Genomic DNA, 25,904 nt, shown 5'->3' with positions numbered 1-25,904 from the left:
AAAAGCCATGAGTTAATTTTTTTTATTTCCTAAAAAGCTCCCATCTTGACATTCTCTGGGAATATGTACAAAAAAGGTAAAATACAAACAATAAAACTGAGCAAAGCCAACCAAATGAAACTCCCTGGTCATAAACCACCATGCTCCCATTCCTTCACTGTAATCAAGTACACATTTAAAGGAACAGATACGGTTAACACTGCTCTTTAAATTCATAAACAACTTTTTGAAATTAACAAAGGAAACAAATTTATAGAGAGGACCCTCAACCATGACTTTACCCTTGGCCGTTTTACCCTTGGCCATTTTAAAACATTGTTACCTAATCACAGTAGTTCTCAATATTGATGAGAAGGAAAAGTCATTTCCAAGTTAACCTGGACCAACATACTTGAACTTTCTCTTTTCAATTTTTTTCAAAAGAATATTGTCATCTTAATGTACAAATTATAATTTTCTTGAGGATTAAAAATAAAACAAGTATAATGTTTGTTTTTTTTTACACTAAACTACCAGTAATACTGGCAGTTTTAAAAGTATACACAGAATCATATTTCCTCATAATATTGCATCACTTAGTAACCATCAATTACCTCCTAGATGGTGTTCAGGAAGTGGCTTACATTCACTCAAACCAGAATGTGATTGGATCAAGCAAAGCTGAAAATCACATGAGCCGATGGGCAGCACGTGATGTATTTGAATTGAAGCAGTTTTCCCAGCTGCCTGCTAACATAGCTGTTTGCAGTTCTCAGGTAAGAAAAAATGAAGGGTAATATCATCTTTAGCTTTTTACTCCTAAGTATAAGAAACAAAACACCAGTTGGGGAACTGTCAACACTCAAGATGTTTTGGTTTAAGCAACAAATCTGTATCCAAATGCCTAATAATGTTGAGTTGCTTCACAGTTTCTCTCAATAAGATTTGTCCTATACCTACAAAAGAAGAGGAATATGAAGGAATCATGCAGTTCAATGAGAACCAAAACCAGTTTTGCTTATATGGAAAAAGAAGACCATATGATTAGATTTTCTCTAAAATTTTGCATCTAAAATGGCACACACAAAAAAACTAGCTTCATATAGAATTTATATTTTTAGCTATAAGATTTTTATAACATTAAAAGTAATGAATACCTCCTGTAGGCTCTTCTCACATAAAATTTCTGTTATATAGAATTATACTATATGTAAATGTGATTTTTTTTTTAAATACATAGTCACTTAAAGTTCTAAAAAATATTTTCTTCTCTTTGGCCTATTATTTTTTCTTTGTTTCTAAGAGCCAAGTGTCTGAGGAGTCATTTTACTATCACTTCGTGGTAGCAAAATAATAATATATCACTTAGTAACCATCAATTACCTCATAGATGGTATTAAAGAGTTAAAAACATACACTATATAATAGCAGGGATATTTTGTTTCAGCTTAGTACAACTTTTAAGAATGAAGGGGGGAAAATCCCTCTGAACTCTCAAGGTATCTTCATTTATTTGTGCCTTCCCTGGCTCAACAAAGGATTTGAATTGTCTTAACAATAAAGTTGAGTACAAAATGAAATTCAGGACAAGAGAAAATGTAAGTTAAACTGCGTGTTCAAAACTGGGACAAAGTTTAGAATGCAGATTTATAGGGTATAATATTCTACCCCAAATTTTATTTACACAAATTTGATTGCGTTTCCTGATGTATAAAAGAAAAGAAATGAACTATCAAATGATTTCTCAACTAATGCATTTGGAAATACATGTGGACAGTTTGTGTGGTCACAATGACTGAGTGCCTAGCTGGCATTAATGTCTGGAGGCCAAGAACATTAAATAACTCTCCTGAAGAATTATTCTGCCCAAAGTGCCCTAACACCCTGCTGAGAAACACCGAGTTAAATAGCTATCCTTAAGGATAAAAAAGTAACATACTTCTAGGAGGAGCAAAGCTTTTCCTAACACTTAATTTGAAGAAAACTTGTCACCTGGGGTTTTAAATGAGACCACAGAATGATCTAGTGAGCAGTCAGTTGCCTTATAATGTCCTTAGTGTAAATGTAGTAACTCACTATGAAAGGCTGGGCTTTTTAGCATTTTTTGATGTAATCCACAGGCCCAATGCTGAAATACAACTCATGAAAGCATTCTTTCATGACCCAAGAATGCTGCTTTTGATATTCTCATTTGATCTAGAAATACACCATCTCTCAACCAACACAGTGTTCTATAGATTAACTACCTCGCAGGTACCATCTGAGAACAACAGGCAGAAATATATTGGGTTTTCCAGAAATATGCTTTATTAGGATAAAGACTATATTATAATCTTTTAAACATACAACTAATGTTTAATTGGGGTGTTTTTAAACCAAGTCCTTTTAAAAACCTTATCCTTTTCCAAACAAACAAATTTTAATATGCAAAGTCAGATCATTTGGAGAACCCCTATAGCTGATGTTAATGAAATACTTTAACTGGACATTGGTCATTAGCTTATCTAAAAATTTCTCAGAGAAGAAATTTCTAAGCAAATAATTCCTGCAAAAATGGACCCGAGAAGCAACCCCTAGATAGAGAAGCAATGACAGTCCCTTTGAAACCTTCTTTGGAAAAGTTATAAAAATGAAAATGCTGGGAATATTCTTACATTTAACCTTTTTCAGCTCTGACATTTTCGAGGCGGAAACCACAATCTTACCAGAAGCTTTGTTTCTTCACAGTAATTTTTAGAGTAAGGGTCATCTTTTATTAGGAAACAAATTAGAATATCTACCTCCTGGCGTTTCCAACATACCCTTTGAGGCCATACATCTCCCCTCTCACACATATACCAACTTAGTAGACTCTTTTCAGAGAAGATGAAGAAATTTGTTGTTTAATGCCTAACTTATGGTGGGGAAATATTTGGGGAAATTTTAAAGCCACTGAGCAGGAGATCCAATCCCAGGCTCTCAATGCTGACAGGCCAAGAACAGTGTACAGACACACTCACTGCAGTGGCCGACTTCTTTACGTCCATTTGATACAGTAAAATTTCATTCCAACACTTCAAAGCCATTTCACAAAATTTCTGAGAAAAAATGTCTCCAATTACTGATTTCATTGTATCTGACCAGTATTGCTTCAACACCTTTAATAAGAAAATTGTTGAAACACACCGTCGTCTTTGGAGAAAGACATTTATGTCACTCACTGAAAGATTTTGCAGCTTGTAGTGTGATGGTGGGTGGCAATAGTGAATTTGCAATTTTGAAAGAATTTAAAAATAGTTGTGGAAAGAAAAAGGACTAAATGGAGGGCCAGGGAAATGAACGAGAACAAGAAACTCACTCATGGTGTTAGAAAATACCTGCAAACCTGTAGTCTCCAAAAAAGCCCAGACCTCCCACCTGCAGTACAGTATCTTTCATCTCGGGCTCAAATTCACAATCTTTTTGATTACTCAGAATCCTTCTGAGTGGTTCATATCTATCATCAAAGTTTTATTAAAGAACTTAACTCATGTTTGAAAAGATTGTGTGTGTATACAGACATGCACATGACATGTCTCTGCAGCCAACACAGACGTGTTGCCTCACTCTCTAAGAAAAACCAAATCCTGTTTATTTATTTATATGAAACCAACACAGAAATAACAGTGGCCCCAATATGCTAATATTTCACTTTCTGAGCAGTATTATAGTTAAATTTGGACTACAGGCTACAAACTAAATTGCAAATGAATATAATAAAGGAAAACATGCAGAAGAGGTAATGAACACCGTAATCCCAGATAAAGTCCTGTGGTCTTTCACTGTTTTCCAGTCTGCTTGATGGGTAGTAATTATTGATAACTAAAATAACAAAACTAGGAATCTACTTTTCACATTCAACCATATATTAGAAAAGGCCTAAAATATACTCTGTGCAATGTTTCCTTTGGATTCTTATTGTTTATACTTTCATAAATTATTTTTTATGCGTGGAACATATTTTATAAATGTCCTAAATTAAAAGTTATTTCTCCTAAAACAAATTTCTATGTATATGTTTGTCATTTGATAATACAAACTGTGTAAAATAATGTGCAAAATAAGAACATGTTTTGCCTTAAATTATACTTGGAGATTTTAGAACCATTCTGACAACAGTTCACCGTAAAAGATGAGATGTCTCATAATATGAAAGAAAACCTGTGGGGCTTAAGTTTAAGCTCAGACCAAAAAGAAATGTTGTAAGCATTTGAAGGAACTGGTAATACCTTTTTTAGAGTTAATTTGTCCTTTTATTATATGGAAGCATGTCACAAAACTTAACTATACCTGCTTGTGATGTGGTCCCTCCTTTTCTTCAATCAACTGGATGTTTTCAACTTAAGTTTACTTAAAGTTTTCTGAAAAGAAATGTACAAAGACAGCATTCAATTAAGGATTAATCGCCATGGCAACTGGGATGTGGTGACTGAAGAGGGAGGATGTATTCTCCCCTCAGTTTCCTGCCAGCTGTCATAGTCAACCTCTGCTGTCTGAATTCAAGCCAAAATATAGACTGTGACCAACTCTCAGAAACTATATCTGTATTTTTATAAATTGGTACAAGTATCAGACTATAAAAGAAGACTTAATCCCCTGAATTGGATGACAGACACTTGGCACTCTTGCTAGTGTTTGACAGAGAAATAACGGGTCGCTTTGTAGTAAAACCTGGATTAATAGTAAACCCTTCTTTATGTTATTGCAGTGTGGTGTAAATGAGAGAACTAAGCATGCTGTCAGCCTGAGGTGGGAGGCAGCGCTGGGGTAGAGCCTTTTATATAACCGGTGCAGGTTTAAGCACTGTTCAGAATACTGTAAATACAAAATGTTGTGTTAGTAAGAACTTCTCTTTCTCGTATTTATATTAGATTGGCATTTTGTAGATTACTTAAAGAAAGGATTTCTACAAGTGATAGTGGGTTTGAGTGTAGTATGTTTATACAGCTTTTGGAGTCAGCAAAGAGGGATGGACTGTTTACAGTGAGCAGACTTGGGGGAGATAGAGCATTCCATTATCCTATTTTTCAGGATAATGAATGGCATGATGGTTTAAAGTAATTTTTCACAAATGACTGGTGTATGAAGTAGTCCAGTAAGTAAGGTTTATGGTTTCACATGTAACAGAATTAACTCTTACTAAGTGGGAATTTTTTATGGTTGTATCATTTCTTTTTTTTTTTTTTCATAGACTAATGTAACTGATGAGCTGATCTATGCAAAACACATTCAACTTGTTCCAAGAAAAGCACTGAAATTATTTAACTATAATATAAATTTGTATTATTACAGTTATGATTATTGCTTATCAGTAAGGATGATGAATAAAACTCCCTCTATCCCTCTGAATCTGTATAGTGACCTGTTGTTATTTTTGTTGCTAATGGTACCACTAATAGATCACATTAGAATACCTTAAAACATCTTTGGTACAGACCTCTTAATTTTATGGGTGAAGGACCTGCTTTGAATCATGGCTAATTTTTCATGAAAATTATTATTAAAATATATTCAAAAGGAATTATAAACTAATTTAACAATAGACTAGATTGACCAAAATAATATTTACTTATTAAGAAGTAGTTTGACTCTAACTCTTCTCCTAGTTGGTCATTGTTCCAATTGTATATCAGATAGATATGATTTCTTTGGACACTTTCTCCATTGAGAATAGTGAGAAGAATCTAAATAGTTAAAAAAAAAATACTGTCTATCTGTTTAAATAACACCTTTTAGGTAACAATAAAAGTTTAGGGACAGAGGTTTCATTGAACTCTGACTGACTCCACCTAGTGAATTAAAGACTGTTAAGTGCTTAGCAGCCCTTTTCAAATTATATTTTATCCCTTTCTGAAAACCATGGTATCAATTGGATATGCCCACTTAATGGAAGCACCTAATTGCCTTGTCATCTGAGAATCCTGCCTGTACACATAGGATTTTTTAAAGATGAATGAAGCAAAATCATGAGTTAAGAGAATCACAGTACTTCAGAATTTGAAGGATTCTTAGAGACTATTGAACCCAAGCGTCTCATTTTACTGAATATTAAAAATGAGAGGATGAGTGACTTCCCTTAGGTGCTAGGGCTCAACAATGGCCTCAGCTTACATCGCGGTAGTGTTTCTGTCCTTCTGTCTTTTCCCAAGCTGTTCAACCTCAGTTCTTTGCTCTCTATTTTGTTTTGGAGATTTCGATTTTACATTCCCACTATGAATGACAAATCAGTTTTTTAATTTTCTGAGGTAATCTGTGAAGAATCGCCTTCATTTTAACAATTAGACAAAAAATTCAGGCAGATGGACTGCATCCTTCCTTTTTAAAAAAGATATTATTTCAGGTAATTAAACTCTACTTAGACTCAAGAAATGTAAATCAGGTATGATTGTTGGCAGTATCTATACTACCAAAGATATTTGGGCAAAGGTGTGATTTCTTTCTTTACTTTTTTTCTTTTATGTTTGCTTTTCCTCTACCTGGAATAACCTTTAGGCTTACAGTTTTAATCCCCAGATCTTCAAATCTTTGTTCTTTGTAAGATCTACCTCAAATGTGTCATCTTTTCCACAAAGTCTACTCCAGTTCCCCCCACGCCTGGAGTAAGCTATCGTTCCTTTACCCAATATACTTTATATAGCCTGTTCTTATTCTCAAGTCTGACTTTCAAATTGTTATTATAGTTATGTCAGTACCTAGCTTTCTTTTCTGATGAACTCTGAACTCTGAACAGTAAAATATGTCTGATTTGATTTTGATAACCTAAAATAATGTCTTAGATAGAATCAATGCTTTCTAAATAAATACTTTTAGAATATTAGGTTTTCAGTTGTTAGGATATGATGAAGCCAGCACTCTCTTTTAAGAATTTTTGAGTGGTTTAAATAATCTTTTCCATGAATAACTTTTTTTTTTTTTGTAGAGACAGAGTCTCACTTTATTGCCCTTGGTAGAGTGCTGTGTGCTATGTAGCTCACAGCAACCTACAACTCCTGGGCTTAGGCAATTCTCTTTCCTCATCCTCCCGAGTAGCTGGGACTACAGGTGCCTACCACAATGCCCAACTATTTTTTTCTTGCAATTTGGCTGGGGCTGGGTTTGAACTTACCACCCTTGGTATATGGAGCCAGTACCCTACCCACTGAGCCACAGGCGCTGCCCTCATGAATAACTTGCATAGTTTTCTTTATTCAGAGTTGCCACTGAATATATTTAATCAGCCAGGGGAAAGATTCCCTCCTAATCTAAATGAGTATTCTCATTTACCTGGCATTCATGGTCCTCAGTGGATTTACTTAGCCTACACCTCCAACCATAACATCTACTATCTAATCCTCCACTCCAGTTAGACCTAATTCAAGTTCCATTTCCTCCATTAAGCCTCAGTCTTCAGGGATCACGGTATTCCAAGGTCCTTTAGTACCCATTCTCTAAGACAGTCATCACTGTAGATGTGGTGTGCACCTCATTATTCTTACCTTATGGGTATTTGTTCTTTCTTCATGTATGTTACAAGCTGCTTACAGATCAGGACCATGGACTCCACTCCTGTAAAAGCCATCACTTAATAATGGGCAACACAGAGTGGGGGTTCAGAAAATGTTGATGATTGATAATTCCTCTGTGAAAGTACTACATAAGGCAGATCCCTACAACCATTTTCACAAGATAAAGCTCCTCAACTCAGCTCCATGAGTTAATGTGAAAGTGGATATACTAACAGGTAATATAAAGTTATTAGTCATGTTTGAGCAACAGAAATGCTGGTGTCCTTCATCTTCATTCATTATTTGTCATCTGTTGGCCATAGTGCTAGCATAGGAAACCTGCTCAAGAAAGGAGAGCATGAAGAATGGTGTCAGCAAGCTGTCTCTACCCATGGATCCTCATCTGGCAATAATAAATCTGAAGTCCTTTGTCTCTTCTAAAGAGTTTCTTTCTGTCTTCCAAAGGTCTGTGAAATGTCTCCCTGGGTCCTTTCCATGGCACATAAGACCTGTCGCAGTTTGACCCTAGCTTGTTTTTCTAGTCTCATTCTGGGAGTACAAAGATAAACAGGCTCTTCCTGGACAGCTTCAGCTTATGAACTAGTCTCCCTGCCTTTACTCCCTATGGTTTTTCTGTTTAAAATTCCTTTTACCTGTGTCTGCTAATTAAACTCCTACCCCTTGTATCATCTGCCCCAAGTCTTCTCCAAAGAGTATAAATTTCTTTATTTTTACATATATATATATGTTAGAACAGTTATCACACTGTATTGTGCACTTCTGTCTGTATCTCTACAAAATGCTTTTAGCTGCAAAAAAATGGAATAACCATCTAAAAGTGGGCTATACAGTAGTAGGTCATTGGACTAATTCACATAAAAGCAAGTTTGGAAGGAAGCATTTTCAGGGTTGGTGCTATAGCCCAACAATGTCATAAGAACTCAGACTCTTTTATTTTCTATGCTGCTATCCTTAGTAAGTTAGCTATTAGTCCTTAGGCCTTTTGCATCATGTTGTCAGACAACTATTACAACTCAAGAACCCATTTTCTAACAAATATATCCTGAGACAGCGTGATTCTTTTCTTAGATTTCCCTCCTTTTATTAGGGAGCAAAATCTTTCTGTAAGAACATGATTGGTTTGACTAATCTTAGTTCATCCCCCTAGAAATGAGAGAGCAAGCCATTTCCCCTGAGCACATTTCTAATAGAAACACAGTTTTAGTAGGAAAACAGAGAGGCAGTGGCTGTTGGGTAGGCCATCAATAGCGTCTGCCACTGTTTCCAGGGTTAGACTGTGAGTTTCTTTTATGTTAGGAGCTGAATCTTAATCTACTTTATTTTTCAAGGACCTAATACATTACCTTCAACACAGATATTCAATTAGAGCTTGCTGGTTTTAATTTAATTTCTAATGGATACTAAATAAAGCCTTCTCAAAAAGATTCTATAAATGAAAATGTGAAGAATTACTCTAATAGTATAAGCATAAATCTCATGTGGTTGATTGGCATTAGACAGGATAAATATCTCTGAACTGGAATTTCTTATATTTTTACAAATTCTCTGATGAACAAAATATCTCCCTTAACATAATCAGAATCTGCTCTCACAGCTTTCGAGCAAGATTGTTGATAAGTTGATGTTTTATTTTGGAGTTGTTAGCCAGTTTTTAGCCATATTCCTTACTATCAGAATCAGATTTCAATTCATCTGCAAACAATTCTCATGACTTATTTAGTAAGAATTGCTTCAAAACAAAGCAGTTAGAAAGCCATGTCCCACTGTTTTGTTTGTATGAAATAACAAATGCCTTAACATGAAGAACTTTTTACCTTCTTCATAAAAATTTTTGGTAAATGTCTCCCCAAAATTAATTTTTCTTCATTGTTGATTGGAAAAATAAACTTTTTCTTCTGGTTTTACCCCTCAACCATCAACAGAGAAGATGTGTGTGACTGAATGTGTGGGACATTTCCCTGCATACCAGCAAGCAATCAGTTCTTCAGCAGACATCAGCTGGGCCTCCTCCAATTCAATTCTGACACTGAAGACAGTGTCAGATCCCACAAGGTGAAGGCTCAGTCCCCAGACTGCCTCCCACTTCTGATGCCAGTCACAAGCCCAAGGTTGTTTTACCTGTGCTTCTAACCAACTGGCTATAAATCAGGGTTCCCATGACTCCCTGCTCAGCCTTGCTTAATTTGCTATATCAGGTCTCGCAGAACTCAGGAAGATACTTGTTTGCATGTACTGAATATTACAAAGGATATAAATGAAGCAATGTGTAGGATGAGGTATGGGAAGAGACATGGAGCTTCCAGTAACCTCCACCTATTCAGCTATCTGGCAGCTCTCTGAACCCTACCCTGTTGGGCTTCATTATGTAGTCATGCTTGATTCTCTGGAGGTTGGGGGTAAATTCCCAACCCTTTAATCCTGCCTTGGTCTTTCAGGTGACTAGCCCTGAAGCTGCCTAGGGGCTGCCATTCATCAGTCAACTCATTAGCCTACAAAAAGACACCACTTTGGAGATTCCAAGAGTTGTCCCTCAAAAAACTGGAATGGAAAGCAAATATATATTTCACTATATCACAGTGATGTTGTATCTGTGTAAATTTATATTCATCCAACAAGCATTTATTGAGAGTCTGTAGGGCTCAGTTAAAAAAAATACATGAATGCCCTCTGGATTAGAGGAATATGTGATCCAGTTAAATAGTCTAAAAACCTAAACAGTTGAAATACAGTAGAACCTCCATAGTTTACCACTTCCCTACATTGACCACCTCCTTAAGTTGACCTGATTTTCACAGACTAGACATGCACCACATGTATGTATCAGTGCAGTAGGCCTAGTTCCTTATATTGACCATCTCTGTTTGTTGACCAGTTTGTTACAGTCCTTCAGATGGTCTGTTAGATGAAAAGAAGCCACAAAGAACCAGGCCAAGCAGAGTTAATAGCAGAGATTTATTAAGAGCATCTGCAAGCAGATGAGCTGCCATTAAAAATGGAAGATGGCAATAGCACAGAGTTAGGTTAAGGGGCTTCTTTTAAAGCAATTCAGGGCATGGCGCACATGTAGAGTAGGAAGTGGCTGAAGTGTCAGTCCTAAGTGGCTGATGTGTCAGTCATTAACTTGTGATGTGGTGTGTAAGACCAGAAGTCATCTGTTGGAGGCCTTGTGAAAGGCTGGAAGGTTATCTGCTAAAAATCTTGTGTAACCTCGAAGGAATGTTTAACAGAACCAGAAGAAACACAACCAGTCCTACTCTTTGCTTAGTGTCTGGATCCATCAGAGGTAGAGAAAGATTAGCAAGTTCTCTTTGCTTAAGAATGGTTAAATCTGGGCTGGGTATGGTGGCTGACGCCTATAATCCCAGCACTTAGGAGGCCAAGGCAGGTGGATCACCTGAGCTCAGCGGTTTGAGACCAACCTGAGCAAGAGTGAGACTCTGTCTCTAAAAAGTAGCCAGGCATTGTGGTGGGCACCTGTAGTCCCAGCTACTCAGGAGGCTAAGGCAAGAGAATCACTTAAGCCCAAGAGTTTGAGGTTGCTGTGAGCTGTGACGCCACAGAACTCTATTGAGGGTGACAAAGTGAGACTCTCTGTCTTAAAAAAAAAATTGGTTAGATCTATTGGAGGTAGAGAAAGACTAATAAGTCCTATTCTGTTGTGTAATAAATGAATGTTTAAGCACACCAGAGGTACAGACTTAATGAACATTTAGATCTCCTGGTTCCTGGAGGTAGAGAAAGACTAATAGACTTCAGTTAGTATTTAGAAAAAATATTATAGTAATAGAAATAAAAATATATACAAGGATTTGAAATTGGGGCTACAAGATGCTATGGACCTAGCCATGACTACTTACTGGAGACCCTTTAAAGACCGATAGAATTGTGCATTTTAAATATGAAAGAGGGGCTGATAGGAGTCCCAGATCCAAGTCCCCTATTCCCTAGAACCCAATCCTCAAATCCTTTATTATCCCCTAGGTAATGAGGCTCAAAAAGGTACAAAACTTCCTTAAGTTTTCACAGTAAATGACCAAGTAAGGCCCGGCCCCCAGGGTCTGTGGTGCTGAGTCCAATGCTCAGACAACTACCTAGAAAGGCCTGGGATCCTGCTCTAGCCTTTGTAGGAGGTATTAAAGGGAATTTACTCCCTGACTATCTTTCCATGGAGGAATGAGGGTATTAGAAAAATGTCTCCATTGTATGTCTACAGGCTTTGATGAAGGAATTTGCCAGTCTCACCTGGCCCTTTCCCATAAATTGACTGCTGTGAGCAAGAATGGCAGAACCTCAGGTTAACAGGCCCCAGAGACATGGAGTTCATGTACTTCTATCTGTAGCATGTGCCCCATGGCATTCACCCACTATCCCAGTACTGTCACTTTGCACCATTTTAGGTAGGTGGGTTTCTTGGGCAATGAGTCACCCATATATGTGATGCTGAATTTCCACAAGCTGCTTCTCTCAGATTCAATTTGTCATGTGTTTATTTAAAGAGATACTTTCATTATTATGGATAAAAAATAGGCTCAGGACAACCAATATATAGTTTTCCCTTTGTAGCTCCCTCAGAAAGCAAACTACTATTGAGAAAAGAATTTAGCTGGATTGTAACTAGTACTCCTTCCAGGAGGAAAGCATACCCATAGTTATAAACTTGAATCTCCTTCTCCCTCTAGACAAGGTTTTGAATTTGAATCTAAGTGTTTGTTTTTTCAGGTTGGAATATCATTTTTTAACACATGCAGAAATTTTTACTATTAAGTAAGTATACATTTGTGGTGGGTCCTTTAACCAGCTGCCTTTTCTCCAAATGGTGAGTTAAGACAGTTTGGGGGTAGCTCATAGTTGCCTCAGGTTTTTGTTGAGTATTGGAAAACTGCATTTACACTTACATTTTCTATCTCAAAGAAGAAACCGTGAGTGATTACTTTGAGTATTTTCATACTTAAGCAAAGATCCTTAAACATTTTTGTCATTCTAGACTCTTAGGTGTCATTTGTATTAATTGGCTTCAAGTGTGCTATGTTTTTATAGTACTCCTGATTCACTGCTTTGCAAAGACAAGCAAGTTTATGACTTTTTATGTGTTTACAGAATTTGGCCCTCACCCAAAGAGATTTCTTTTTTAATCTTTTGTTTGAACAGATGTGTAAACAAAAGCATTTCTGCCTCTCAGACGTCACCGTTTAAGGTTTAATAAAGAATGAAAATGAAAGAGGACTTGATTTTTTAGACTTTATGGCAGAGTTGGCATGATCTGATTGAGGACTTGCAGCCATAGGATGCGTCCATGTGTGGTGACCTTAGAGTGTCTTGTGAAGCTCTGTGCTATTCTCAGGAACAAGGTATATTGTAGACCAAAGAGCTGTCCTGGGCTGAGCAGATCCTCAGTGACCTTAGAATTAGAACTTTTAATTAAGCCTTCCACTCAGTCAAAGCCACTAGGACCTTCTAATTCCTTTGAAAATCTTCTCCTTGTTTCCAGATTTCTCATTGACTCATCAAGTTTAATCATCTGGTTATAGAAAAAAAGTCAACGTACCTATGAAAAATGCACTGCTCTTTGTTCTAATGTGGGAGAAACCAGCTCAGTAGACAGAACCAGTGCAAATTTACCAAGTATTTCACTTATTCCTGGTAGCCCATCCTGGGCAGGCTACCTGTCCTGTTCCATTGTGCATACCTCCCCCCGCCCCCAGCCTTCCTCTGTACCCCCAAGGTACAGAGGAGCAGGGAAGAAAGAATCAACATTATCTGCACTGCCTGTAGATGTGTCTCCAGGAATTAGCCACAGAAGGTTTAGAAGGATGGCAGTACTTCTCCTGCCAAAATGGGAACTAAAGGCTGTTCACCATTGCTTTCAAGCTCACTCTTTTGGATTGTATGTAACTTTTTTTGTTCCCCAGCTGTTAAAAGTTGATGGGTATGGGAAAGATTCGTCCCTATCAACTTTTCTCATTTTCCTGCTGTTCCTACTTATATATGCCCGCTATTGTTCTTTAGTAATTTACCTTCAAAATTATTTTTTACTTCAAGAATATTAATAGAAATAAGGTTTCTTTTTTCCTCAACATTTTCCGAATTATTCCAGTGCAGCCTCCTACTATATAAAGATAAATTCCACGTGTAGCCAAGTAAACAGAAAAATGCTAATGTAATTATATGGCAGGGAGGTAGGAGGAATCTTCCCCACCCCTTTTTTTTTCTGAAGTGCACTGATGTCAAAGATATCTAACTACAAATTTTTTAAGTTTTTTTTTCTTATCCTTTCGTATTGAACATCTGTAAGTTAGGTGCTTCTCACTTAGGTTATCTCCCTCCATTGCCAGAGTCTAAAAATGCCTCTTTGCCTTGTTAGCCAATGGTGTCCCAACAGCACCACTGTGGGAGAGCAAAACACAGCTTTGTAGAAATGCCAACAATTATGGATTTTATAACTATACTGCATAGATACTATGAATCACCTATAGTACAGATTTATGAGTTAGAGGAACGTAAGATTGAGACATGGAGGAAGCTTTATTTACATTTAAGTCTTTAGTGAATATATCTCCAGATGCAAGCCTCTTCAACAGTGTATACTCGTTGACAAAAAATAAAATCCACAGATTGCCACCTATTGACCCTGTCAGTGGGAATGCACTTAATATACTTATCCACAAAAGAATCCTCAAGTTTCTCCAGCTTTCTGTCCTCCTGATGTTCATCCTCCTTGTTCTGAAGAGCCATAAGCCTGACATATTCAACTTCTACTAGTGTGTTCTCAGTGGACTTCAACTGAGGGACTATTAGGGGAGGTCAGGTCTCATTCTCTTTTTCATTCAAAAGCTGGAAATGAAGAGAAAAAAAGCTAGTTCTGATTAAGCTTAGTGAGAAAGGCATTTTGAAAGCCAAGCTAGACCTCTATGCCAAACAGTTAGCCAGGTTGCAAGTGCAAAGTTAAAAGTACTACTCCAATTAATGCACAAATGATGTAAAGAAAAGAGAAGGCAAAACAATCGTATTACTGATGAGGAGAAACTGCTAATGGTCTGGATAGAAGATCAAACCAGCCATAACATTCCCATAAGCCAAAGTCTACTCCACAGCAAAGCCCTAACTCTCTTCAGTTCTATGAAGGCTGAGACAGGTAGGAAGCAGCAAAAGAAAAGTTGGAAGCTCTTGGAAGGTGATCCATGAAGCTTAAGGGAAGAAGTCAGCTCCATAACACGGAAGTGCGAGGTGATGTAGAAAGTGCTGACGTAGACCATATAGCAAGCTACCCAGAAGATCTAGCTAAGGTGGTTGATAAAGGTAACAAATTTTTAGTATAGGTGAAACAGCCTTATATATTGGAAGAAGATCAATTCTAGGACTTTCATAGCCAGAGAAAATAAATGCCAGGCTTCAAATGACAGACTGTATCTCTTATTAAGGGCTAATGCAGCTGGTGACTTTACGTGGAATCAGTGCTCATTTACCATTTTGAAAATCCTAAGGCCCTTCAGGATTATGCTGAGTCTCCTCTGCCTGGGCTCTATAAATAAAACAACAAAGCCTGGATAAGAGTACATCTGTTTACAGCATGGTTTTCTCAATATTTAAACCCACTGTTGAGACCTACTGCTCAGAAAAAAATATGTCTTTCAAAATATTACTGCTCATTGGCAATGCCTCTAATCATCCAGAGCTCTCATGAAGATGTACAAGGAGATTGATGTTGTATTCATGCCAACTAACACAGTATCCACTCAGCAGCCTATGAATCAGGAGTAATTTTGACTTTTAAGTCCTGTTTAAGAAATGTTGGTCCGGGCATATTTGTGTGAATCTGTAGTCCCAGCTACTAGTGAGGCTGAGGCGGGAGAGTCACTTAAGCCCAGAAATTCCAAGCAGGCCTAGGTAACATAATGAGACCCCATCTCTAAAACATAAAAATAATAAAAAGAAATACATTTCCTAAAGCTATAACTCTTATAGATAGTGACGTTTCCTAATGGATCTGGGCAAAGTAAACTGAAACTCTTCTAGAAAGGGATTCACCATTCTAGATGCCATTAAGAACATTCATGATTAATGGGAGGAGGTCAAAAGGTCAGCATTAACAGGTATTTGGAAGAAGTTGAGTCCAACCCTCATGGATGACTTTGAGAGGTCAAGACTTCACTTGCAGAAGTAATTGAAGATATGGTGGAAATAGCTAGAGAACTAGAATTAGAAGTAAAGCTGGAAGACGTGACTGAATTGTTGCAATCTCATGATAAAATGTCAATAGGTGATGAACTGCTTCTTTTGAATGAGCAAAGAAAGTAGTTTCTTGAGCTGAAATCTACTCTACGCTGGCGAAGATGCTATGAACATTGTTGAAATGATAACAAAGGACTCAGAATATTGACTTAGAAGATAAAGCAATGGCATAATGTATTGCACACCTAATAGAATACAGTGTAGTGTAACTGTTACATGTACTAAGAAAGCAAAAAAATTGGTGACTTTCAATTGGTGAAAGGATTGACTCCAATTTTGAAAGAAGTTCTATTGTAAACTTTGAGATAAGTTCTATTGTAAACAATGAAAGCATTTTCATTGGTAAAATGCTATCAAACACATCATATACTACAGAGAAGTCTTTCATAAAGGGAAGAGTCAACGAATGCAGAAGACTTTATTGTCTTATTTTAAGAAATTGCCACAACCACTCCAGCCCTTAGCAACCACCACCCTGATCAGTCTCAGCTGTGGGTAGGGAGGCAAGACCCTCTTCCAGCAAGAGTTAATGACGTACTGACTGCTCAGATGGTTGTTGGCAGTATTTTTAGCAATGAAGTATTTTAAAATTAGGGTATCTACATACCCTAATAGTTTCTATAATGCTGTATTGCACATCTAACAGACTTAAGTTACTTAAGTCTTCTTTAGTGCTGCCACTTTATAGTGTTGTCTAAGTGTCATGGCTTCACACCTGTAACATACATGGTAATAAACAAGTTTCAGTCCAGTTCACAGGCCTTGTACTTTGTAATGAGAAATTATAATTGTTGTATAATTACAACTGCAGTTGCATTACAGCATTATTAATCTTGTAAATTATGAAGCATTGACTACACTATTTTACTGTGAAATAGTGAAAACAACGTGTCTAGCAAGAGCACCAGAAACCAGGATGCTTACAAATTAAAATGGATGTTTCTGAAAGAACAAGAATATCTGAAAACTATGCAAATGGTGCTGCTATTTTTATAACAGTAGGGGTTTTTAAAACTCTAGCCACACTTTTAAAAATGTGATGAAAACCATAGGCCCTTTTATGTGAAAAATATGTTAATGCTCACATATATATATAGAGATATATAGATATATATATATACTCCTGCAAATACCACTTCAGGGGATTCATAAACATCCTTTTCTGAAGTCTGTGAAACCAATCTACACAACCACTGGAGAGTAGCGGACCCAGGAAAAGACCCTCACACTCCTTCCACCCCCATGGAAAGCAAAATTAATGCCCCCCCCCGATATCTATGTATTAATATTATACCAATCCCTGGAACCTGTGCATACATTACCTTACCTAGCAAAAGTAAATTAAGGTTGTACCTACCTTGAGATGGACCAGTTGGATGAATGTAACTAAGGATGCTAATCACCTGAACAAGAAGATCCTTAGATCCTGGATTATCTGAATGGGCCCTATCTAGTCACATTAATTATTCAAAGCAAAGAACCTCTCCTGGCTGTGGGAAGAGGGTGATGTGACTATGAAAGAAAGGCCAGGGAAGAAGGGTTGCTGGCTTGTGAGAGAGACCACAAGACATGGATTATGGGCAGCCTCTAGGACAGTGGTTCTCAACCTGTGGATGACAACCCCTTTGGACTGTATTAAAGGTTTGCTGCATTAGGAAGGTTGAGAACCACTGCTCTAGGAGGAGCTGGAAAAACAAGGAAATTGATTTCCCCCTAGAGCTCCCTAAAGAAATGCACCCTTGCCAACACCTTGCGTTCAGCTCAGTGAGACCCACACAGTATGTCTGACCTACAGAAATGTAATGAATTTATGTTATTTTATTCCACTATTTTTTTGATAATTTGTTATGGTAACAATAGGAAACTAATATAGCACACTGCTCCCTAACCTATATATTTAACCTTTAGCTTAAAGCTTTAATCTTTAAAAGTTAAATGTAGCTATGCATTTAACTTTTAGGCTTTCATTCAAAATATGCCTAGGCAGGCATATTGATTCCTAAAATCTTTTACTATAACCAGACTACATATAAAATTTTGTTTCACACCCTTGTTTTTCTAAAGTACTGAAGTCTCCTATTAAAATAGCAATATAAAACTACATAAATTTCCTTAAATAAAAAGTAAGATATTCAGCCCATATGAGAGAAGAATGATTTTCCTTTCATTATTGCCTAAAAGTATCACATCTTAAAATGTGGATTATTGAGCAGAAATTAAAGATCCACAAGTCTGATAGCTATGGTTACAAAAGCTGGATTTTCCTGAAGAATTCATAAAACTAACTGAAGAAAAATGTGTCTGTACAAAATGTGAGCTTTGTGATGCTGCCAGGGTCAGAAAGACCTGGAGTAATAATTGTGCTAATATTTGAAGATTGCCATTACCTGGCATGATTTCTCCATAGCTTCAGAAATTGCCATATGCAAGGACAGAGTGTTCTTGGTTGGTCCAATTCCTGCCTACTCCCTTTGCTTTCATGTGAGCATTACCACCTCTCCTCATAATAATGAATAATTATTTCTTGGTGAAATAATTACCTAGGATGATGAGTCTTTTTATTAGGACCTTTTAATGTTCGTCTTTTATGATGGAAAATAAATGCATAAAATCCCTGTTAGACTTAACTTTAAAGATGAACATGTTTTGCTCTTTATTAATAATGTCTTAAGATAAAATATAAAAAATTATGTTTGTAAGAAAGCTACTTTCAACATCACTGATAATCCAAAGCCCTGGTTTTGTGTTTATTTATGAGCCACAGTAGCTTTTGAATATGGCAGTATATATTCATTAGAAAGATTTGGTACTAAAGAATATACAGTTGTTGTCAATTTTAATAAAATGAATCTGAATACAAATTAAATATAATGTCTTGTAATAAAAATGCTAAATATGCCATATTTTTTAAACGGGCTTGTCAGTTTTAAATGTATTAAGGACAGGGGCCTTTTTGTATATATAATTATCTTTGTATTTCAAATGCATAGCATGCATAGCATGGTGGCAGGAACATAACAAGCACTCAGTAAATATTTGTGGAATGAAAAACTTTTACCTGCCCATGTTCATTGAATGCATGCTACTTCAATCCTATTAAACTTCTATCAAAAAATAATTACATCATCAGCAAGAGTCTGTCTCTAATAAACTCTTATAGTCTCTGTATATCTGAAAATGTCGTGTATGATAGTTTAACTGGGTATAGAATTCTAGCTTGACAGAATTTTTTTCTGCATGTTGAAGATACTATACCATTATCTATTCTGGTGGTAATGATGCTAATAAGAAGTCTGATTACTTTGTCATTTCTTTACAGGGCATCTTGTCCTTTTTCTCTGTAGTTTTTAAGGTATACACTTTATCTGTGATATAACAAAATACAGATTTATTTTCATTTTTCCCACTAGGGATTCTTTCCCCTTTTTCATTCCTGCCTTCTCCAGTTCCCTACCATTAACTTTTCTATTTTCTTTTTTCTCTCCTTCTAGCATTTTAGAAATTTAGTTTTCTGCCATGTCTTCTGTCTCTTACTTTCTCTTTTCTTTTCTTAAAAAAATCAGCACTACATTCAGAGTAATTTTATTCTTCCAGTTTATCAACTATCATAGGTCTGTTTAGTCTGCTATTTAATCCATATTTTGAGTTTATTTCTTTCTCTATTTTTTGTTTCAAAACTATTTTTCATTTTTAAAGTTTTTCATTGTTTTTTTCTCTAATCTGCCTATGTGAGTCTCAGTTTTTACTGGTGGATTCTATTTTTTCCTTTATCTTTCTGGACATGCTACTGATTTAAAGTCTCTTTCAGATTGCTTTATTATAATTTCTCTGATATGAGCTCTCATATTTGTTACATCTGCTCACCTTCATGGTGGTGGGTTTTATATGTGATTTATATTTTTGTCCACGCTCCTCTTTTTTCCCTCCATTGAATTCTCTGGATTATGAAAGTCTTCTCGTGGTATGTTTTTATATTCACCCCTCATTAAGATCTATGGTTTTCACTGGTACTGGGCCAATATTTTATGTTGACTTTCAGCTTAGATTTTCCATATCACCAGGTGGCGCAAAATCAGATTCTACAAATAGCAAGAGCTGGGCATTCCATTTTATCACCTGTGATTCAGAGTAAGAAAGTAGCCTGTTTTTAGTCTATGTCCCCAATTTAGGCTTTCCTAGCTTTAATTTGTAAACTGGGTATCTTTTTCCTTGCTCTTGTATTTGTTTCTTTGTTGTTTAATGCAGGAAGTTAAATCACTTCTATCTCCCTTCCACACATGGCGTCCTGCAGGCAATAACTTCAGACCCTGCCCATAGAGGCTGCTGAGTTTCAGCTCCCACTCACCACTGTGTTACTTTGTTCGGGCTACCTAGAGATTCTGTTTCTTTACTTTTGAGCTCAAATGTAATTTTGTTGTTGTTACTCTGAAATTGTATCCAATATTTCTCTTTTTGGAGTAGGATGGAAAGTTCCTACTGTTCACACCATACTATCTTGTCAAGAAAACTGGAACATTATTATAGCTTAAAATTATTTCCTTAACCCACTGTCAGTAACAAATTGTGTTAAGTAAATAATACATAGTCCATAAAGTATGATTCTATCTATAATTCAACCAACTGTAGTTAACATCTTAAAATCACTAAGTATTTTTGCAACCCAGTGGTAGATAAAATATAAGATTTATGAAAGTAGTTTCTTATTTATGTAATTATGACATAAAACTTGTTATTTTTATATTTGCTTATGTAAAATTAAATAACTGAAAGACTGCTTAGTAATTTTGAGAGAAATAACTGAATTTTAAAATCCATTCCATTTTTATGTTATCATTAATTTTTATCCTCTTTGGGGGTATTAGAGTACTAGATATCAGCAAGTGTATCGGTATGCCCATAGCCATGAAATGGAAATATCTCATTATTGATATTTCTTTATTATCTTTAAGATATAAAAATAAATTTTCTCTGTATTATCTTTTTAAAGATTGAGGTTAACATCTTCTGGCAGTGATACCAGTTGGTCTACTTCATCAAAAAGAGGATTGGAAAAAAGTAAGATTGTCTCCTTACTTGGCCAAAAACAGCTATTTTTTCAGACACAGCTTCTGTTTCCTTCCCTTTTTTCAGACATACAAAGAAAAAGTGAATGCAGATACATCAACATATACAAGAAAAGACCAACAACCAAGTGAAGGAAACATTTCATTTCCTCTTTACATTTCAAAGCCTGTAAGCCAGAAGAAGAAAAAAGTGTTCCGAACAGACCAGACCACCTTCATAATTGGAGAAACACCAAAAGGAATCCGGAGGTACGTCATCTGTAACGACACTAGACTTTAAAATAAATCTCAAAAATATAGCTCCTTCATAAAATAACTAAATTATTGGACTTATAACTATACCCGGCATTTGAATATTTCAGAAAAATCTGAATTTAAAAGACAATTGCAGATATTTTCAATGTTAGAAGGCTAATTCCTAAACTAATTTTTAAAAAGAAATAATATTAGATAGCAAAACAAAATACTTAAGGGCATATTCACTCAATCACAGAATATCTTTTGAGCACCTAATATGCACCATATGCATTATGCTGAGTGTTGAATATACAGCATACAGAAAGGTAGACATAGAGCCTACAGCACAGAGGGATAGAGGTGGCCATCGAACCATAACATTTTAAAAAGTAAAAATACTTACAAATAATTATACAATGGTGTGATATAAGAAAAAAATAGACAGGCTGGCTTATAAGAGAATAGTGGGATGGGGTGGAACCATCATTCTACTGGGTGATCAAGAAAGACCTCTGTACACAGGTGGCATTTAAGTTGAGATCTGAAGGGTAACTATACAAAGGACCAGAGAAAAAGCATCTCTGAGGAGGGAAGAGGTTTGATGTGGTCAAAGAACTGAGCAAAAACTGGTGGACAGAGAGTATCTTAAGATAAAGACAGCTAAAGACTGGGCTGGAGCATGTAAAGGCATAGAGGCTATGGAAAGAGCTTGGATTTTGTTCTAAGTGCAGTGGAAAGCTTTGAAGAATGACACAATCTAATGTATGTTTTTAAAAGATTGTTCCAGCTTCCCTGTGGAAGATGGCAAACTGGACAGGGGAGATAGAAAGAACTAGGTGGTGGTTTGCAGCAGAGTAGTCGCCAAGAGTGTGGAGCCAAATGGATGAATTCAATTTGGTCTGGTTTGGGAAATAGATCAGGATTACTCCTAACTTTTCTTTCTTGAGCAATAGGTAGATTTACTGAGTGGGGAAAACTAGGGGAGAAACAAGTTCAGAGTAAAAGAAATCAGGAGTTCTCTTTTGTGCATATTAAATTCCATGAAAATGTCAAATAGGTGATGGATATACTACTCCGAGATTGAGGATTGATGATTGAGGATTAAATTTGGGAGCCATCAGCAATTTTATAAATGTTTTTTAGAGCTGTGGGACTGTGTGTGAGCCTAGGAACAGAGCACAGAAAGGAGGGGAGAGCTGCCAGGGTGGAGCCTGGAGGCAGCAAGTGTCAGTAGAGTGATCTGCAGAATAGGAGGCTCAGTATGGGGTCCTGAAGTCCATGAGAAGTAAGAATTTCAAAAAGGAGGGAGTGTTAACTTTATCAAATGCTGCAGAGAGTCAGACCAGATGACATGGGAGGTGGCAGCAGAGCTTGCTGAGCACCTTGGCAGGAGCAGTCTGAGAAGCAGTGGCAGATGCTGGTGTGCAACGGGCCAGAGGTGGTGGGGAGACCCGGTGGTGACCCCGAAAGTTTGAGTGTGAAAAGTAGCAGTAGCTAGAGGGCCTTGTAGGGCCAAGGGTAGGTTTCTTTTTTGTTTTCTTTTCTTTTCCTAAGTTGGGATGATAATACCACTTGTGTGTCTGTTGGGGGAAAGGACTAATAGGAAAAAAAGAGATCATGCCAGAGAGGTGATCACAGAAAGAGTGATGAAGTCAGGAGAGGCCAGCACCCAGACCACTGGCCAACGTCTGGCCTCTGAGAGGCATCAGAAGAGAAGGGACCAACATGAGCACAGATACGGTGACGTTTTCTTAATGAATTGATAACGAAAGCCATCATTTCATAAGAAGAGAGATTTAGGGAGAGAAACACTATGAAATAAATCATTTATATAGTAGAAAAGCAAGCTTAGTGGGACTAGAATTACTGAGTAATGTTAAGTCCTTGTGTGAGGGTAATTTCAAGAAAACTGTCTGTTCAGTTATGCACATTTTACTCAGCAAGCCTCAATTGCTCTGTTGCAGACACAGAATAGCGAGATAGCTGGATTTTACCAGGGATTAGAATGGAGGGGGAGAGAAGCTGAATGATGTTTATAAAGAAATGATTGTAAAGTCAAACCTGAGATGGACAGGGGACAGTTAATAGATGGTAAGAAAGCAGGAGAGTCAGTGAATTGGATGACTTGATGAGGTCTCCAAGTGTATTACGGCTTTGATGTCATGGATGGTAATTGAGCCGCCGAGCTGGAGCATGAGATGACTGAATTCAGGGATGTGAGATTGAGGTTGTGCAGTTGATGGTAATGGCAGTAGCGGTATATATATGTATATATACAACCTTGGAATTGAGATAAGTCTTTGGAGGTGAGGTAAAGAAAGTGGTGAGCCAGGTGTTAAGGGAGGCATTCACATGAATATTGATGTTACCAAGGACGATGGCAGGAGTTGGGTTGGTAGCAAGATAAATCCAGGCTCTTCAGTGTTCAGTCACTAGCAGGAAGCAACTAAGGGGTCAGCTAACAAGATGGAGGAGAGAACAGTTTACCCAGACAGCATAAACCTTAAAGAGGAGAAGGAGTTTTCTGAGAAAATAGTGGTCTGGAAACAGCAATGTGAAGTACAGACCCTGAGGTGAGAGCTGTGAGATGGAGGAGCGCTGCCTGGTGAGGGCTGCGTGAAGGAGGCACTGCCATCAGGGCACAGAAGGACCATTCAGTGTACAAATGGGGGGCATATGGCAGTTGGTAGATCATAGCCTTGGGCACTGAGAAATGGTTCAGAAGGTTGGTGCTGGTTCTGTGGCCTCAAAATATTTCCCTCAGGGGTCTGGGAACTTCTAGGCAATGTGTCCTACAGCTGCCAGGAAGAGTTGATCCCTTAGCTCCTCAGGGCACTGGCATAGCTGGCCAGAATGTGGCTGTCAGCTACAGGTGGTTGCACAGAAAGCTGAACCTCCCATACTGCCACACAGAGCATCTCCCCCTGAATGAAGCTACAACAATGATCTTTACAGGAAGTGCCTTTCCACTTAAGGCAATTATTTCTCCAAGAGGCCAACCATATACATTTTAACAGTCTTGAGGAACACATGTGTCTTCATCCTCTTTAGCAAACCCAGCTTTAAAAAAAGTATTAACAACAATTAGCTTTTGTCTTCCTTCCCTTTTTTGTCTACCTGCCTAGCTTGCGCCACTTAGGCCTATGCTAAGTAAAAAGGTGAAGGATGTCTAATATTAGGATGCCAGAATCTGAACTCTGCACAATGTCCAAACTGCTGATGCCCCCTGTCTCCTGCTAACCATGCTAGTCAGTCAGAATCAAGACTGTTCCACCCTGCAGCCACACGATCATCTGAATGAAGTATCTGGTCCTGCCTTTTCTTCAGGAAGCTTAGGCGTCAAGGTGATTTTAGCTGTGTTCCACTCCAGTTCCTCCAAAAAAAGGGAGAGGATTTTGAATATTACCCACGATACATAACTACTGTTTATATGCTTGCTAAAAGATGTCTCCTTAGTTGACCAACTCCTCAAGTTGACCTAATTTTTATAGATCAGACATGCACCACATGCATGTGTCAATAAAGTAGACTTAGTTCTTCATGTAGACCAACTCTGTATCTTAACCAGTTTGTTACAGTCCTTCGGGTGGTCAATTTGGTTTTCCCTCCCTTCCCCTCCTTTTCCCTTAGTGGCTTATAAGACTCTAGTAATTTTTCCTCACAAAGTGGCTAGCTTATGCCCCCTAGTTGTACCTGGCATATTCTTAAATTCTTAGAGAAAGTTTTTTTGAAAACCCAGAGTTAGGAAAGTGAATTTGAAGGCAAAAATAAAATGAGTGATAAACATAACTTATATAGTAAGGGGCAACCATATGGCATGATTTTCTGGCAGGAAGTTAGAAAGAGCTCTCTTCCCAGAGGTAACAGACCACAGGGTCATAGGTGAGCTCATGGTTTCAGGACAACAGAGGTGAAGTTACTTTGGCAGCTGCTGAGACACCACAAAGTCTTGCATAATAGAAGTCATTAGCTTGTAACTTTGCCAATTACTTCATCTTTATAAGAACAAATAATTATTTAAAAGGCCATGAAAATGGATTTGGAGATGATTAATAAAATAATATCTCATTACTTCATGTGAAGTGAAAACTAGAACCTTTTAAGAACATGCTTTTTGCTTTCCAACAAGAATATTGGCAATTTCCAGGACAGAAATTTGGAAGCCTGTATTTGTGTCATTAAATATGCTGTTAGAGATGAGAGTAGTTATCAATCAAGCATGGGTAGCATTTGGAAGTTAACAAGACAATGTTTTGAGTTCTAGAAGCCATGGTGCTCATCTGAAACCATAAAAGAAAGTCATGAGCACACATTATAGACTGCCAATAACATCAAAAGAAAAACAAACTTTATGTAACCTGGTCTAGGTGGCAAAGATGAAAGTGGTATTAAAGTGCTTACTTACATACATTAAAAATAAATCATTGTTTTACCCTAAGGATTTTCTTATGATAGGATAAAATTCAAACTTCTGAATTTGGCATGTAGACCCCTGTGCTTTTCAGGCTTTCTTGGCATTTTCTCCTACACCACCTCCCATCCCCACGCCGTGCACCAGGCTCTCTTGGAATTGGGCCTGTGTGCCATGCCTATCTCTGGAAGGCTTCCTTGCTCATCGTTACTTAATTGACGTGACATGACGGCAGAGTAGCCTTCCCTACCCACCTTGTCCACCACCAGTCACTGGTGCAGGTACCCCTTCTGTGAGCACCAGTCACTGGAGTAGGTACCCCTTCTGTGAGCACCAGTCACTGGTGCAGGTACCCCTTCTGTGAGCTCCAGTCACTGGTGCAGGTACCCCTTCTGTGAGCACCAGTCACTGGTGCAGGTACCCCTTCTGTGAGCACCAGTCACTGGTGCAGGTACCCCTTCT

The 25,904-nt window shown here is 37.4% G+C and overlaps 1 protein-coding gene across 1 annotated transcript in view; it reads left to right on the top strand.

The window, feature by feature from the left end:
• Nucleotides 1–25,904, top strand: part of ERCC6L2 (ERCC excision repair 6 like 2) — a 119,571-nt gene that overhangs the window by 90,661 nt on the left and 3,006 nt on the right. The window contains exons 17-18 of the mRNA XM_003782998.3: nt 601–755; nt 20,862–21,043. Of these exons, the coding sequence (XP_003783046.2) occupies nt 601–755; nt 20,862–21,043 (337 nt within the window). The remainder of the gene's footprint in view (nt 1–600; nt 756–20,861; nt 21,044–25,904) is intronic.

This window comes from Otolemur garnettii, unplaced genomic scaffold (assembly GCF_000181295.1).
Source record: "Otolemur garnettii isolate 467f Iridium unplaced genomic scaffold, OtoGar3 scaffold00006, whole genome shotgun sequence".
Classification (NCBI taxonomy): domain Eukaryota; kingdom Metazoa; phylum Chordata; class Mammalia; order Primates; family Galagidae; genus Otolemur; species Otolemur garnettii.
This window is presented reverse-complemented; position numbering and strand designations above follow the sequence as displayed.